This window comes from Rhinoderma darwinii, chromosome 3 (genome assembly GCF_050947455.1).
Source record: "Rhinoderma darwinii isolate aRhiDar2 chromosome 3, aRhiDar2.hap1, whole genome shotgun sequence".
Classification (NCBI taxonomy): Eukaryota; Metazoa; Chordata; class Amphibia; order Anura; family Rhinodermatidae; genus Rhinoderma; species Rhinoderma darwinii.
Genome location: NC_134689.1, coordinates 251,719,883 through 251,735,182, shown reverse-complemented (window position 1 = coordinate 251,735,182; position 15,300 = coordinate 251,719,883). Strand labels below are relative to the sequence as shown.

The 15,300-nt window shown below is 45.9% G+C and overlaps 1 protein-coding gene across 1 annotated transcript in view; it reads left to right on the top strand.

The window, feature by feature from the left end:
- HCN4 (hyperpolarization activated cyclic nucleotide gated potassium channel 4) overlaps window positions 1–15,300 on the top strand; it is a 200,975-nt gene that overhangs the window by 109,632 nt on the left and 76,043 nt on the right. Inside the window, exons 2-3 of the mRNA XM_075857742.1 lie at window positions 3,319–3,742; window positions 4,111–4,272. Coding sequence (XP_075713857.1) covers window positions 3,319–3,742; window positions 4,111–4,272 — 586 coding nt within the window. The remainder of the gene's footprint in view (window positions 1–3,318; window positions 3,743–4,110; window positions 4,273–15,300) is intronic.

Below are 15,300 nucleotides of genomic sequence, written 5' to 3'. Positions count from 1 at the left end.
TTTCAAGACTTAACCAACTTCTGCAAGAAAAAATTAGCACAAGCCATGTGATCAATATTGAGCACATGGACTATGCCAAAGCCTTGTATGTTTTATTGATAGCACAAGTCAATGAAGACATCAATGACCTGATGAAAGTACGTACAAGGCAACAACAAAGTGGTTTTCTATTTGAAAAAAATATATAAAGTCAAGAAGACTAATGATGATCTCACCCTGTGTTAAATCCTTTAGTCATGATAAGTATATTATTTGTGGTGTCCTTTACATGAGAGTTAACGTGGAAATAAACATATGCTCCCATCCCTCCGTCAATCATTATTTTTTTATGAGGCTTCCTTTTATGACGAGTAAGATTCTTATAAACTCTTTTTTAAACCAGAAATACAAAAAGAGAAAATTGTCTCAATTGACAAATATGAATCCTAAAGAATTGAATGCCCATGATGATCACAACACTATGAAATTCATTGGCTAATATATATTAGTTTAGTCACCGGTTTACCATCCACCTAAAAATGCTGAATGATGATCTTAGTAGTTACAATCCATAATACTAAAATCAAGAACACAAAGGGATGCAGCATTGATATTACAGCAAAATGATCAGAAGAAGTCATGCTCATCTAAGAGGATTGTGCAAGAATAAACACAACTCTAATAGAAGCAGGGCCTGTTTCTATGGTAGTTACATCAGAGGAAGCGTGATCTCGTTGTAACCTGTCATTTACAGCGAGATCTCGCGAGATCACGCTTCCTCTGCTGTAACTACCACAGACAGAGTAACGAAGTGCAGAGATTGTGAATTGACATCCCGTGGAATGTCTATTCACTGTCTAAACACTTCTGTATTGTTAATGTGTTAGTATAAGACAGCACATAAGGATCTAGCAGGATCCCTATGCGCTGAGTAAATGAATGGAGAGGAGTGCATGAGGCTGATTGGTCAGCGTCATACACTCCCCTGTACAAAGCCAACTAGGTCTAAAGTAAAAACACGCCCACTTGGGCATTAAGCAACTCATTAGCATAAATCTAAAATCGCTAGTAAAGTGGTAAAAATAGATAGTTTTTTTAAAATAAAAAGCACTGCTGTCACCTACATTATAGCGCCCATCTCCTTATGTAGGAGATAGTGCACTTATAATGTGTTGACAGAGCCTCTTTAAGCCCACAATATCTACCGAAACAAGTACCACATAGGAGCACATGAACTATAATGATATGGAGTGTAGTGCTAAAAAGACAGGTTGTGTCATGCTAAGAAGACAGTTTCCATGCTGTATAAATAATAGTCCCTAATTTTATAATTTACACATACAAAAATCTGTCCACACTCAATCTTCAGTCTTAATTAAAAAAAAAAAAAAAAAAAAGCAAGAGCAATGTTGTCTGGCATCATCAGCCACATGTTTCTTGGGAATTGATGATCTCCCTTTAATTTTGTCTTTATCAGTTTTGTTTGTTATGTAAACGTAGTAAATGTAAACTGATTGTAAATGTTATATCATGACATGAATTAATATATTTTATATGACCAACAAATTGCTTTTGCCAAAAAAATAAAACTACATATCACTTATGGTTGGTAAGTCACATGTACAGATATTGGCCAGGATTCTACTTTTTATATTATCGTCAGTCATCATGTGTCTGATAACCATATGCGTTATATGATTTGCATCTCTATTTATATTAGTGTGTGACCAGTGAGTTATTGCACGCACCATGGTTTTTCAAGCAATGACTTGCCACTGTCCTGTTTCAGCCAATTATAATATACAATTCGAACAGGCAGAAAAATATTTCCTTTCCAGATTGAAAGAACCCAGCAGTATTCTAAAGGTATTAAGATAATTATATAAACATGACCTCGCCCTTAGGGCTCATACACACGACCTTTTCTGTTTTGCAGATCCTAGTGGCTGTCGTGTGCTGTTTATTTTTTGGGTTTGTTTGCGGGCCCATACACTAAAATGGGTGAGACGGACCGCAAATATGGACAAGAATAGTACCTGCTCTCAGGGGCGTAACTAGGAAAGACTGGGCCCCATAGCAAACTTTTGACTGGGGCCCCCCCTCCCCTGGGTATCACACAAACCCCCTTGTAAATAGTTCCACCCTGTAGATTCCGCCACACAGCGCCCCCTATAGATAGCACCATACGGCACCCCTGTAGATAACGCCATACAGCCCCCCCTGTAGATAACGACATATAGCCCCTGTAGATAACGCCATACAGCCCCCCTGTAGATAACGCCATACAGCCCCCTGTAGATAACCCCATACAGCCCCAAACCCCCCGTAGATAACGCCAAACAGACCCCCCTGTACATAATGCCATACAGCCCCCCTGTAGATATTGCCATACAGCCCCCCCTGTAGATAACGCCACACAGCCCCCAACCCCCCCCCAAAAAAAAAACGGCCTATAGTTTGACCTACAAAAGAGATATATCCCCTATCCACAGGATAGGGGATACATGTATGATAGCTGGCAGCGATAAGGAGAAGGGGGCACTGAAAGTCCCCCGAAGTTCTCCATGACGAACCTCGGACTTCCGGGGTCTGCGCAGTTCAATAAAAATGAAAGGCGCGCTGGTCACGCATGCGCACAAGCGCGGCCGGTGCACAATTTATTTCTATGGAGCAGCCGAAAGAACCCAGAAGCCGAGGTTTTTCATGGAGAGCGTCCCAGCGATCACACATGTATCCCCTATCCTGTGGATAGTGGATGCATGTCTTTTGTAGGAACAACCCCTTCAGTGGCGTTGCGCTGTAGCAGCCGTAGCGGCTGCTAGCGGAGCCTCCGGCCATGTAGGGGCCCTCATGCTGCGGGCCCCGTAGCTGACGCTACGGCTGCTACAGTGGTAGTTACGCCACTGCCTGCTCTATAATATGCGTAACGAACAAACAGATCCGTAATAAAACGGATGTGTGCATGGCCCCATAGAATTGAATGGCTAAGTTGGCCCAAAAAATCAGAATAGGACACTGAAGAAAACAACAGTCATGTGAATGAGCCCTAAATACTGATGCTTGGATTTAACTTCTCTTCAACGATTGATGATTTGTTGCTTTCAACCTTTTAAACTGGTGTGTCCTTCAGTTGTGTCTTTGTCTTGAAAAAAGGGACACACTAGAAAAGAAATGCAAAGTCTAATCCTCTGTGTCCTCTCTACCACAACTCTCATGAGAATGGACATGGAATCTTGGTTAAAAGCTGCATGACATGCAGACATATTTTAAGTCATCATTATAAAAAACTTAAAGAAGTTGGTCTTACTAATATATAATACTACATTCTTTGACTTACAGGTTTTACTGGGACCTAACAATGTTACTGTTGATGGTGGGGAATCTCATTATCATTCCAGTGGGCATCACTTTCTTTAAGGAGGAGAACACACCAGCTTGGATTGTGTTTAATGTTGTCTCGGACACTTTCTTTCTTGTGGATCTGGTGCTAAACTTTCGCACAGGGATTGTAGTGGAGGACAATACAGAAATTATCTTAGAGCCACAACGTATCAAGATTCGTTATCTAAAAAGTTGGTTTCTTGTGGACTTTGTATCCTCCATTCCCGTGGACTACATTTTTCTTATTGTTGAAACACGAATTGACTCAGAGGTTTATAAGACTGCCAGAGCCTTACGAATTGTACGCTTCACTAAAGTGCTCAGCTTGCTTCGACTCCTGAGACTTTCCAGGCTTATCCGTTATATTCACCAGTGGGAGGAAGTAGGTTCAAGTATTTCTACATTATTATTTTTTTCCATATTATATTGCTACAATATGAGCCTTGGTGGATGTTAGAGTATATTCACACATGGTAGATTTATTGCAGAACTTTTTGAGACTGAAAAATCTGTTCCATACATTTGAATGAAGTTGTTTCTGCAGCAAGTGTATGAATTTCTGCAAGCCTCATTTAGATGTATGGGACAGTTGCCGAAATTCCTGCTACAAATCTGCCATGTGTGAACTTACCATTTTCATTGTTCCCACTGTTTCTGTATGGTTACAATTGCTTGTTTTTTGCTACTTTCCCCTCAATATTCTGATTATTTTCATGTCCATTTTTGTTAATTCTATATTTTCCCCTTTAGATCTTTCACATGACGTATGACCTTGCAAGTGCCGTAGTACGCATTGTTAATCTAATTGGCATGATGTTACTTCTTTGCCATTGGGATGGCTGTTTGCAGTTTTTGGTACCCATGTTGCAGGAATTTCCCAGTAATTGTTGGGTTTCTTTGAACCACATGCAGGTGAGTATAACAGTAAAGTCCGTATTTTCAAAGAATTGTTAGTTTTTTTTGTTTTATTTTATCTTGATACCTCTATGAAATACAGTAGATTATAAGCTTGACAATAAAACATAATTGTTTGTGTGAAGTACATTTAGCATTTTTTTATGAATTGCAGTTTACCTAAAATTGAGTATGGCAGTAAAGCTGGCCATAGATATAAAAAAACCTGCATTCCAACAATTTTATATTGGGAAAAAAGCACATATGAATGGATATTCCTCCAGTATAAATGATTTATCCTTTGGAAAATGTTTTGTATTGTGGCATATATATCTTTCCATTGTACTTTATGCATTTTTCTCAGGTGTTATTAAGCAATATCATTGTAATGTGTACCATTTAGAAGACAAATTTTAAAGCATGAACCATAAATGCGTGCATTTCCTGATTTGAGTTGCCACAATGTATCCTTGTTTGGAAGGGCTGGATCCATGGCTAGTCAGTAGTCTTGCACAGAGTGACCTTGTGATCCTGTCTGCCCCCCTTATAACTAGTCCAAACTCCATTTATATGTGCTCCTTATGTTTGTGACAGCTTGTATTGGGTACCAGATCATGGGATTTCATTTCTGAGATACTGATATGGAGATGCAGAAAATAATATAGTTTAACTGGCCATACATATAAGATTGCCATCAGTCAAATGCTCATCCCTGTACTATGACATTACCGGTATATTAACTTTATGCTGTTACATCACTGTGTGACATCACTATGAGCATTATTATTGTACTGGAACATTATCCCTGTGCTGTGAAATCATTGTGTGCATTATCCCTTTATTGTTACAAAACTTTTTTATCTCTCTGCATTAGACAGACCAAAATATCCATAAACTTTTCATGTTCTGAAAAGCCAACAATTAGTTTCCTTCAAAATCTGCCCAAACAATCATTCAAGCCCTAATCTTTCTCACTAGAATATTTCCTGAAAGGATTATTCCCAATTTAGAAAATTTATGGCATATCCACAACAAATGCGATAAATGTCTGATAGATGTTCATAGGACCTGTACCTATATTGCTTGGTGAGGCAGCTGCTGGCTGCCGATTCCAGGATAGGACTAGTGGAGAGGAGGCCCTGTAGGCGCGCAGCTTTCTCCTTTCTGTTCTATGGGAGTTACAGAAACAGCCGAGCTAGTACTGCAAGTGACCTGGTGACTCTATCTTCCCACTTTCTCATACAAGTACCAACACACTTTATATTTGCTACTCACATTTGTAACAGCCTGGATTAGCTGACCCCTGTTCTCGATAAAGGTGCGGGTCCCAGTGCGGGTACCCGCATCTATCAGACATTTATTATCCATAGAATATGCCATAAATGTCTAAGTTGGGAATAACTCTTTAAGTGCATCAGTAAGCACTTTATTTTCTATTATTTGCAATGTTGTGTTTAAGGCCAGACACCCCTAATTTATTTTTTGTTTATATGGTTACTTTATGTGAGCTCTACAGGATTATCTCAGCATCTGTCCTGTAGTGTCTATTGCAAAATTAGATAACACATTAATTCAATATGAGTTCACTGGGTGCAGTAAGGGCCTGTTCACAGCATTGCCCTACCGTTGAGGGGTTCTGTGTGAGGTTTCCGTCAAGTTAACCCCTCAACGGAAAGGCAAACGGAAACCTTAGCTTCCGTTTCCCTCACCATTGATCTCAATGGTGACGGAAACGTTGTTAATGGTTTCCGTTGGTCACCGTTGTGACAGTTTTCCGTTGTTTTGACTAAATCAATAGCGCAGTCGACTGGAAAGCATTTATTTATTTTTTTAATGTAAATAAATCTGTGGTGATTAATTTCTTACTATATCTTTATTGTGGTTGGAGTTCTGTTTTTCTAATACACAGCTCCAAATCCCCTGCATAGACATAGATTTTAAATATAAAATTCTGGCTGCCTGCAGCTACTACTAGAGGGGGCTCAGAAGCTTATTGCTCACTGTTTAGACATTTAATTCAATAATAAAACAGTATGTAGTAAGCTTCTAAGCTTCCTCTAGTGGCGGCTGCAGACAGCCAGAATTGTAGTATTGTGCTCTATGCCTGTTCAGGAGATCTGGAGTAATGCGTCAGAAAAACTGAGCTCCAGCCACTAGAAAGATATAAGGGGGAGTTTACACTGAGTTTGTTGGCGAGTTTTTTGACATGGAAACCGCGGCGCAAAAAAACGTCCGAAAATGCCTTCTATTGATTTCAATGGGAGCGGGAGGCGTTTTTTTCCTGCGAGAGAAAAAACCGGCTCGCGGGAAAAAGAAGGGACATGCCCTATCTTCGGGCGTTTATGCCTCTGTCCTCCCATTGACATCAATGGGAGGCAGAGAAAGCGGATTTCGCTGCGTTTTATGCCCACGGCGCTCAATGGCCGCAGGCGAAAAACGCAGCGAAAATCGGCGTGCAGGCAGAGGAAAATCTGCCTGCAAAAAAATCAGTGTGAACCCAGCAGTTCGCAAAGATGTTGGACCTAATAAGAACATGGTCTTAAAAGGTGGAGATTCATTTTAAGAGCATATAGTTATTATCATTTTTGTTTTGCCTGTATATTTTTTCTTTCTTGGAAATCATTATACTCTTGTGATGTTTGTGTAACCGAAAGTGTCCCTTGCACTATACTAAACTGTATTATCTACTCCAAAGAAAACAGCAGTATAGTAGCAGTATACAAGCGCATGTAAAGAAACAGAGTACTTATGAGCACAGAGGTCTTATGTACACCGAGGAAGCTCTTCTAATACTATTCTGGTATCTCATGACCTGCCTAAGTAGAGTCGTGTGTTAACCTTAGACCATACTATCCCCCCACCCCCACTTTAGTAAAGACACATGACACCGAGGTTGGATGTGAAATGGCCACAGCAGCCGTTTATTAATTTCACAGTTTTATAAAAACAATTTAAATCCGAAACATTCGGATAACTAGTTAGGAATCCACCAGAGAATTCCTCCTAATAATTCACATGACCCAACATGGGTCAGAATCGTAAATAACAATTTAACGTTAACATTAACCCGAGCAGAGGAAGTCCTTGAAGCCCCTTCAGATGTTCCTTTTTTAAGAACACACCGAATTAGCCATCTGCAAACCACCAATTACCTCCAGCCGTAAACCAGCTCGGAAGCACCGTTCACCTCTGCAGATGGCTCCAACCACTAGAAGTCCACTTCAAGGGGATACCACCCGATGAAGCCCTCAAGTGATATACCGACCACTAGAAGTCCACTTCAAAGGGATAACACCCGATGAAGCCTTCAAGTGATATACCTTCTACCAGAAGACCACTTCAAAGGGATAACACCCGATGAAGTCTTCAACCATGTACCTTTTTTGGGGGACGCATACCCCCGATGCGACCCCCCCACCATTTTGTACTGACTGGCCTCAAGGACTCCCCCCGCCAGCTGCCATGACAACAGAACCTACTCCGGAAAAAAGAAAAACATGTTAAATAAGCACACAACTAAAACACAACGCTCATAGACAGACGTACATAAGACCTAAGGAGTAACAAACCAAGGGTGGGAGGGTGGGAGCTTACTGTTTTTGTGTTACTCCTCCCGCTGCTTCCGGCTCAATGCCGAGAAACAGCGGGAAGCTCAGTAACGGCCCCCCGTCCCCCTTAACTCCTCCCCGTCCCCCCTCCAACTCCCTCCAACTCTCCCTCACCTAATTAACCCTTTCCCTACCAGGACGGTCATGTCGGCTTCCCTTAATCCCTGCGGGCTGCGTCCAGCCTCTTCTTGACCTGCCTAAGTAGAGTCGTGTGTTAACCTTAGACCATACTATCCCCCCACCCCCACTTTAGTAAAGACACATGACACCGAGGTTGGATGTGAAATGGCCACAGCAGCCGTTTATTAATTTCACAGTTTTATAAAAACAATTTAAATCCGAAACATTCGGATAACTAGTTAGGAATCCACCAGAGAATTCCTCCTAATAATTCACATGATCCAACATGGGTCAGAATCGTAAATAACAATTTAACGTTAACATTAACCCGAGCAGAGGAAGTCCTTGAAGCCCCTTCAGATGTTCCTTTTTTAAGAACACACCGAATTAGCCATCTGCAAACCACCAATTACCTCCAGCCGTAAACCAGCTCGGAAGCACCGTTCACCTCTGCAGATGGCTCCAACCACTAGAAGTCCACTTCAAGGGGATACCACCCGATGAAGCCCTCAAGTGATACACCGACCACTAGAAGTCCACTTCAAAGGGATAACACCCGATGAAGCCTTCAAGTGATATACCTTCTACCAGAAGACCACTTCAAAGGGATAACACCCGATGAAGTCTTCAACCATGTACCTTTTTTGGGGGACGCATACCCCCGATGCGACCCCCCCACCATTTTGTACTGACTGGCCTCAAGGACTCCCCCCGCCACAGCGAAACAGGCCTTGACCACCTTAAGCCTGTGAGTTCCTCCACACCACCACCGCCCTTTCTATGCCTTCTGCTATCGCCAAGCTCCAAAGATCAATGCCAACCTCGGTCAGATGAACCCCGTCACTTCTCCAGAAATTCCCCACTCCTGACTCCAAATCCCTATGCCTCACGCAAATGCCCCCATTCTTTGCCACAAAACGGGACACCGCCCGGTTAACTTTTATGCGAGCCTTATTGACTCTCTCCACCGATCTAGCTAACCGCCAATGCTTTCTTGGGACTATGTCCGACCACACTATCACCAACTTGGGATAAGATACCCACAAACACAACATATCATGTTTGATATCCCGCACCAACTCACGAAAGGGGCAGACTCCTAAGTCATTCCCACCCACGTGCAACACTAAGACCTCCGGAACCCTATCAAGCCGCGCATATGTCTGGAATTCCGCCAACACCCTGCTCCATGACATACCTCTAACACCCAGCCAATGCACAACCGCGTCCTGTCGCGGAATGCGCAACTGGCGACCATCCGGGCGGACGTCCGCCCTCAAAGCCCCCCAGTGCACGTACGAATGACCCATCAACCACACCAAACACGGAGGCGAATCTGAAACGGAAAAAACAATTAGGCACCACCATATAACATTTGTAAAGCGTAAACAACAAAAATCATAACATATGGGGGCGGACATAGGACTTAAACCTTTTAGACTCCCAACGACCAATACGCCTCACCCCCTCATCATCCAACCCCCAGCGCCCCGCTTCCGTTGCTGCGCCAATCCTGAAGGAATGAGATGAATATGAGCCTGCCGCAACACCAACCGCCGTCAAACATTTTTTAAATACAGCTCCAAACTGAAACCTGGACAAAAACGACCCGTCCACATGACGTAACAAAGGCAAATCTGGAGACCCCCTGTTTTTCGTAAAACCCCGCATGCACTCTACTGGGCACATGACCGACCCCGGGAGAGCGAACAAAACTATCAGTTTACCCTTCCCTACTTGGTCAGTTTTAGATCGACGCAACCATACCTCCAGCCGATCTGCAAATAGGCTCACCTCCCCAGATCTCAGCCCCCCTGCCTGTTTAGTACTTGGCGACACCAACTCACCTATTCTAAATGCTCCAAAGAACGCTAACGAAAAGGCCAACCGAAACAAACCCATTTCATCTGAAGAACGACATACCGATGCTAATGAACCGCCCAATGAGCTAAGCAAAGCAAACGACACCGGCCTTCTACTATCCGCCTCCACCCTACCTCGGCGCAACCCCTTCAAAGCCTGCGATACCAGAAATTCCTTCGATACATCCCGAAAGCCCCGCAACTTAAACCCAAACGCCACCGCAGATATGAACCGGTTCACCTTCGCTACTGAAAACCCCGCCTCCCAGGCGTCCCCTAACCAGTACAAAAGTGCCACCAACCTGTCTCTATCCGTATTGACGTCACCCAACTCTCTTACCCACTCCTCCCACTGCCTCCAACAAGCAGCATAAGCACTCCACGTCGTGCACGCCAAAGACCTTTGTAACAGCTGCTCTATGGGACCGATACCAGATCCCAAAGATGCTCCGGACAAGCCAAACCGAGACGTTCCGCTCCCGGTGCCAATTGCCGAAACCGGTCCCACTGCGAGCGAGAAAGAGCATCAGCGATACAATTCCGTACACCCGGGACATGCACCGCCACCACCCACGCGTTCAACGACAAACACACCAACACTAAATGTCGCAACAATTGAACTACCGGAGGAGAGGACGCCGTGATGTTATTAATGGCAAGCACCACCCCCATGTTGTCGCAGTAAAAACGGACCTTCTTATCCCTGAGCCTGTCCCCCCAAATGGTAGCCGCCACCACGATGGGAAACAGCTCGAGCAGGGCCAGATTCCGCGTGAGTCCACTGGACACCCAGCTAGCCGGCCATTGACCCGTGCACCACGGACCTCCCCCGTAAGCTCCAAAACCACCCGCCCCAGCCGCATCCGTAAAAATATTCAAATCACTTGTATCCTGCGCTGGGGCCATCCATAGCGAGCGACCATTGTACTGGCCCAAGAAGTCATCCCAAACCTGAAGATCAGCTCGGTGCTCCTCCTTGAGCCGCACAAAATGATGCGGCGCGCGCACTCCCGCCGTTGCCGCCGCCAACCTCCTACCAAACACCCTCCCCATCGGCATAATCCGGCAGGCGAAATTCAACTTCCCCAGCAGCGACTGAAGCTCCCTCAGCGTCATTTTCTTCATTCTACAAGCCCGTCGAACCTCCAGCCTCAAAGCACCCAACTTATCCGCCGGGAGACGACACTCCATTGCCACCGAGTCTATTTCGATTCCCAAGAAACAAATCGTCGCTACCGGGCCCTCCGTTTTTTCCGGCGCCAAAGGAATCCCAAAATCCCTCGCCACCTTCTGTAGTGCATGAAGCAAATTACCGCAAACCGGCGAACCCCCCGGGCCAACGCACAAAAAATCATCTAAGTAATGGATCAACGAGTCGACCCCGGATACTCCCCTCGTTACCCACTCCACGAAGCTACTAAACGCCTCGAAGTATGCACAAGAAAGGGAACACCCCATCGGAAGGCACCGATCCACGTAAAAGGCCCCATTCCAAAAACAACCCAACAGCCGTTGGCTTTCTGGATGGACCGGCAACAACCTGAACGCCGCCTCGATGTCGGTTTTTGCTAGCAGAGCCCCTGGACCCGCAGCCCGCACTAACCCCACCGCCTTATCGAATGAGGTATAAACTACGGAGCACAACTCGTGATCAATCCCGTCATTTACCGACGAACCCTTGGGATACGATAAATGCTGAATCAAACAAAATTTTCCAGGCTCGCGTTTAGGGACAATACCCAACGGGGACACAACTAAATCTTTTACCGGCGACTCAAGAAACGGCCCCGACATGCGACCCAACGAAACTTCTTTTAACAACTTTTCCGACACGACTTTCGCATGCAAGTAAGCCGATTTTAAATTCCTCCGCGTAACCGGAACCTCATAAGGAGGCGGAGGAATAACAAAACCAACACGAAACCCTTCATAAAGCAACTTAGCTGCCGCCCTATCCGGATACTCATTTAGATAAGGGGCCATCTTTTCCACCCTCACCGGCGACACCCCCTTGACCAGCCGCGTGCTGGTTCCCTGACCTCTTTTTTCGCAGACATTTTTCCGCCCCGTGTGATGCACCATTACACTCGGAACACACGTGCTTGAACTTGCACGTGGCCCCGAACTTGCACTGACCTTCATTAAATTGCCAGCAAAACCCCGCCTTTCCCCCGCCGCTTTGTCCAACCTGACTAGACTGGCCTCCCTGGCCGGCGCTCCCGGGAAAGGACTGCCTAACCGGAGCCGTAACCCGTAACCAGAGAGCAATATCCTTCTGGTCCCACCGAATCGCCGGCCGAACCGCCTTCCGCTGACGGAATTGCTCATCGTATCGCAGCCACGCCTGACCCCCATACGCCCTATGAGCCTCCCCAATGGCATCAAAATAACAAAACAACGCCGAACAATTTTCCGGCGCCTTTTCCCCTATCACACTAGCCAATATGGCGAACGCCTGCGACCAATTAACGAACGTCTGCGGGATAAGCCTATACCGCCGCCGTTCCTCCTCGTCCTTTTTACTCTCATCCCGCTTGCTCTTATCCAAATTAAATTTAGCCAGCGGCAAGAGAGAAAAAATTTAAACATATTCGTCCTTCCAGATCCAATCGCGCACCTCCTGCTTTAAATGCGCCCCCAACGGACCCTCAAAACAAACGTACACCTCCCCCCGAGCACGATCATCCATACGCACTCGATCGCCATCATTTGGGCCTCGGTCTGTACCGACACCGCGACCGCCTCTCTAACCGCCACCACGGGACGCGTCTGTAACGATCCCACGTCCCTGGGGCCTTCCCAAACTACCGCAGGGGACACTTCCGTTACTACCGGCGCCGCGGCCCTGTCTAGGCGCCCCACCAGCTCCCGTAAGCAACCCACTAAGTCTGCCAAACCCGCTCCGTCGCGTCCGCCCGCGCCACTACCGGCCCCCGATGCAATGCTAGCAGCCCCCCCGCCGACACCCGACATAAAAATCGCTGGATAAGACAATGATGGAGTTATACACTCACCGGGCTGCACAGGCGCTGTGTTCCCGTCAGCCGGACCATCCTGACCTCGACGATACACGTCCAGTTCACCTTCCTCCAGCTCTTCTCTCGCCGTCGACTGTCCATCCCAACGACATCTTCGGAACGGGGATGAGGACGCGCTGACCGATGGGCCGGCAACCTGCCGCCCGACCGCCGGGACCCAGACTTCCGACCGGACCTGTTGCCTCGACGTCGCTGCAGATCTAGGCGTCCGTCTAGACGATCCTGACGAAGCCTGCCCCCTGGCCGGAACATCACCAGGCGGGGCGGCCGTACCTTGTCCTCCAAATCTTCCATCTGATGGGGGAGGGGTGACAGGGAGCCCAGCCTGCGACTCCCTGCTTACCGCCGGACCCCGTCGCGGCCTGGGATTCCTGCCAGGATGCAGGGCCTGGGAAGGGGCGGTCCTCCCAGCTGCCTGGCCTGCAGCGTCCGGGATCGGGCTCCCTCTGCGACGCCGTGTCCGCGGGACTGCCTCCGGACTGAGGCGCTCCGGAGGTCGGGACCGCCGAGAGGGACGGGTCGACCCGGCCTGCGTCGCCGTCACCCCCGGCAACGCTCTCTGCCTGCTCTGCCTGCTCTGCGCAGGAGCGGTTGTTGCCGACTCCCCCCCGCCGCCATAGCCATGCTTGTAAGGGGGCCGGGGGAGGGGAGCCTGTCCTTTGCAACAGACCCCGAACGCCGGGCCCGACGTGGCGAAACGGCGTCCGGGATCTTCGTTATTGCAGCCACGGTCTCCTCTAGCCATCCGGGACCGTGGTGCACAGCAGCGGCACGCAGCCGCTCTAACATTAAAGTCTCTGCCATCCCGAGAAGCACGGGCAACGGGGAGCTTACTGTTTTTGTGTTACTCCTCCCGCTGCTTCCGGCTCAATGCCAAGAAACAGCGGGAAGCTCAGTAACGGCCCCCCGTCCCCCTTAACTCCTCCCCGTCCCCTCTCCAACTCCCTCCAACTCTCCCTCACCTAATTAACCCTTTCCCTACCAGGACGGTCATGTCGGCTTCCCTTAATCCCTGCGGGCTGCGTCCAGCCTCTTCTTGACATAAAAACAATCCATTCATATAAACTGAAGTGCTGAACAGTATTTATGCTACAAAATTAAAACTAGTGACGTATTTTCTCATCACATTTTAAGGACAGTGTGGCTAGTATTCATAGATCTGCATATTTACATAGTGTAATAGAAGACATATTTTTGAAGTTTGCAGGCAATACTCATTTCCATTTCAGATATCTTCCGTTCAGCCTGAAAGTGTCCTCAAGTGTCTTGCCAAATTAATTATAATATCTGTGTGAATCTTTCACTTTAAGCAACATTCACTGTTTTGCTATAGACAAATTTGTCATTATTTGCTACAGAATTCAGTTAAGAAGTTTCCCCAATAAATACCTAACAAAAGATAGGAAAATATTGATCAGTCTCGAAGTGTAATTTAAAAAGCGAGTAGAAGTGGTAACCACTTCACATGAAAGGTTTTAAGGGCTTGATCAGATTTTAACATGTAAACATATGGCAATCAAAATATATTTGCAGCGTTTATAGGAACTTATCAATTACTATTTCTAATATACTGTCTAGTTTGATGGTTCTACTGATAGAAGCAGAAATAATGGCCCACATATATATAAAAAGTGGCGTCATTTTAGCCTAAGTCTGAGTTAAAGCTAGACACATTTTTGACATATGTTGCAACAAATTTATGTTGACAAATACATGAATAAATGTGGGTTATTGTGTGTGAAATTTCTCAAACATGGAATAAAAAACATAATAAATACACTTCAATCCACATCAATAATAATAATAATAATAATAATAATAATAAATATATATATATATATATATATATATATATATATATATATATATATATTGTAAGGGGGCAGCCCTCCGGATCGCTGTCTCCTGGGGTAGACAGGCACTTTTGGCACAGTAAGAACAGACTACAGTCCAGTCACAGTGTGGTACTACTGGCCTCAGCCAGTTTTATTAGGTAAAAAGCCTAATACATGTTGCTCTGTACAAACTCCCTGGCCTCTTGGATTTGAGAATCTGACAAGGTGTTTGGAATTTTTACCTCTGGTATCCCAGAGGCCTGAATCACTTTATCCGTACTTTTGATAGCCACCAACACTTCACGGTCCTTCCATGATTTAATTAAATTAACATGATAAATTTGGTAGGGTTTGCGTTTACCTGGTTGATGCACCCGATAATTTACCTCTCCCACCTTCTCTACAATTGCATAAGGCCCTTGCCATTTAGCCAGGAATTTACTTTCCACGGTGGGGACTAGTATCAAGACCCTGTCCCCAGGGCTGAAGCTCCTTATCTTAGCAGCCCTATTATAAACCCGGGACTGACTCTCCTGGGTCTGCTGTAAGTGTTCCCTTACCAGGGGCATTACTTTTTCGATTC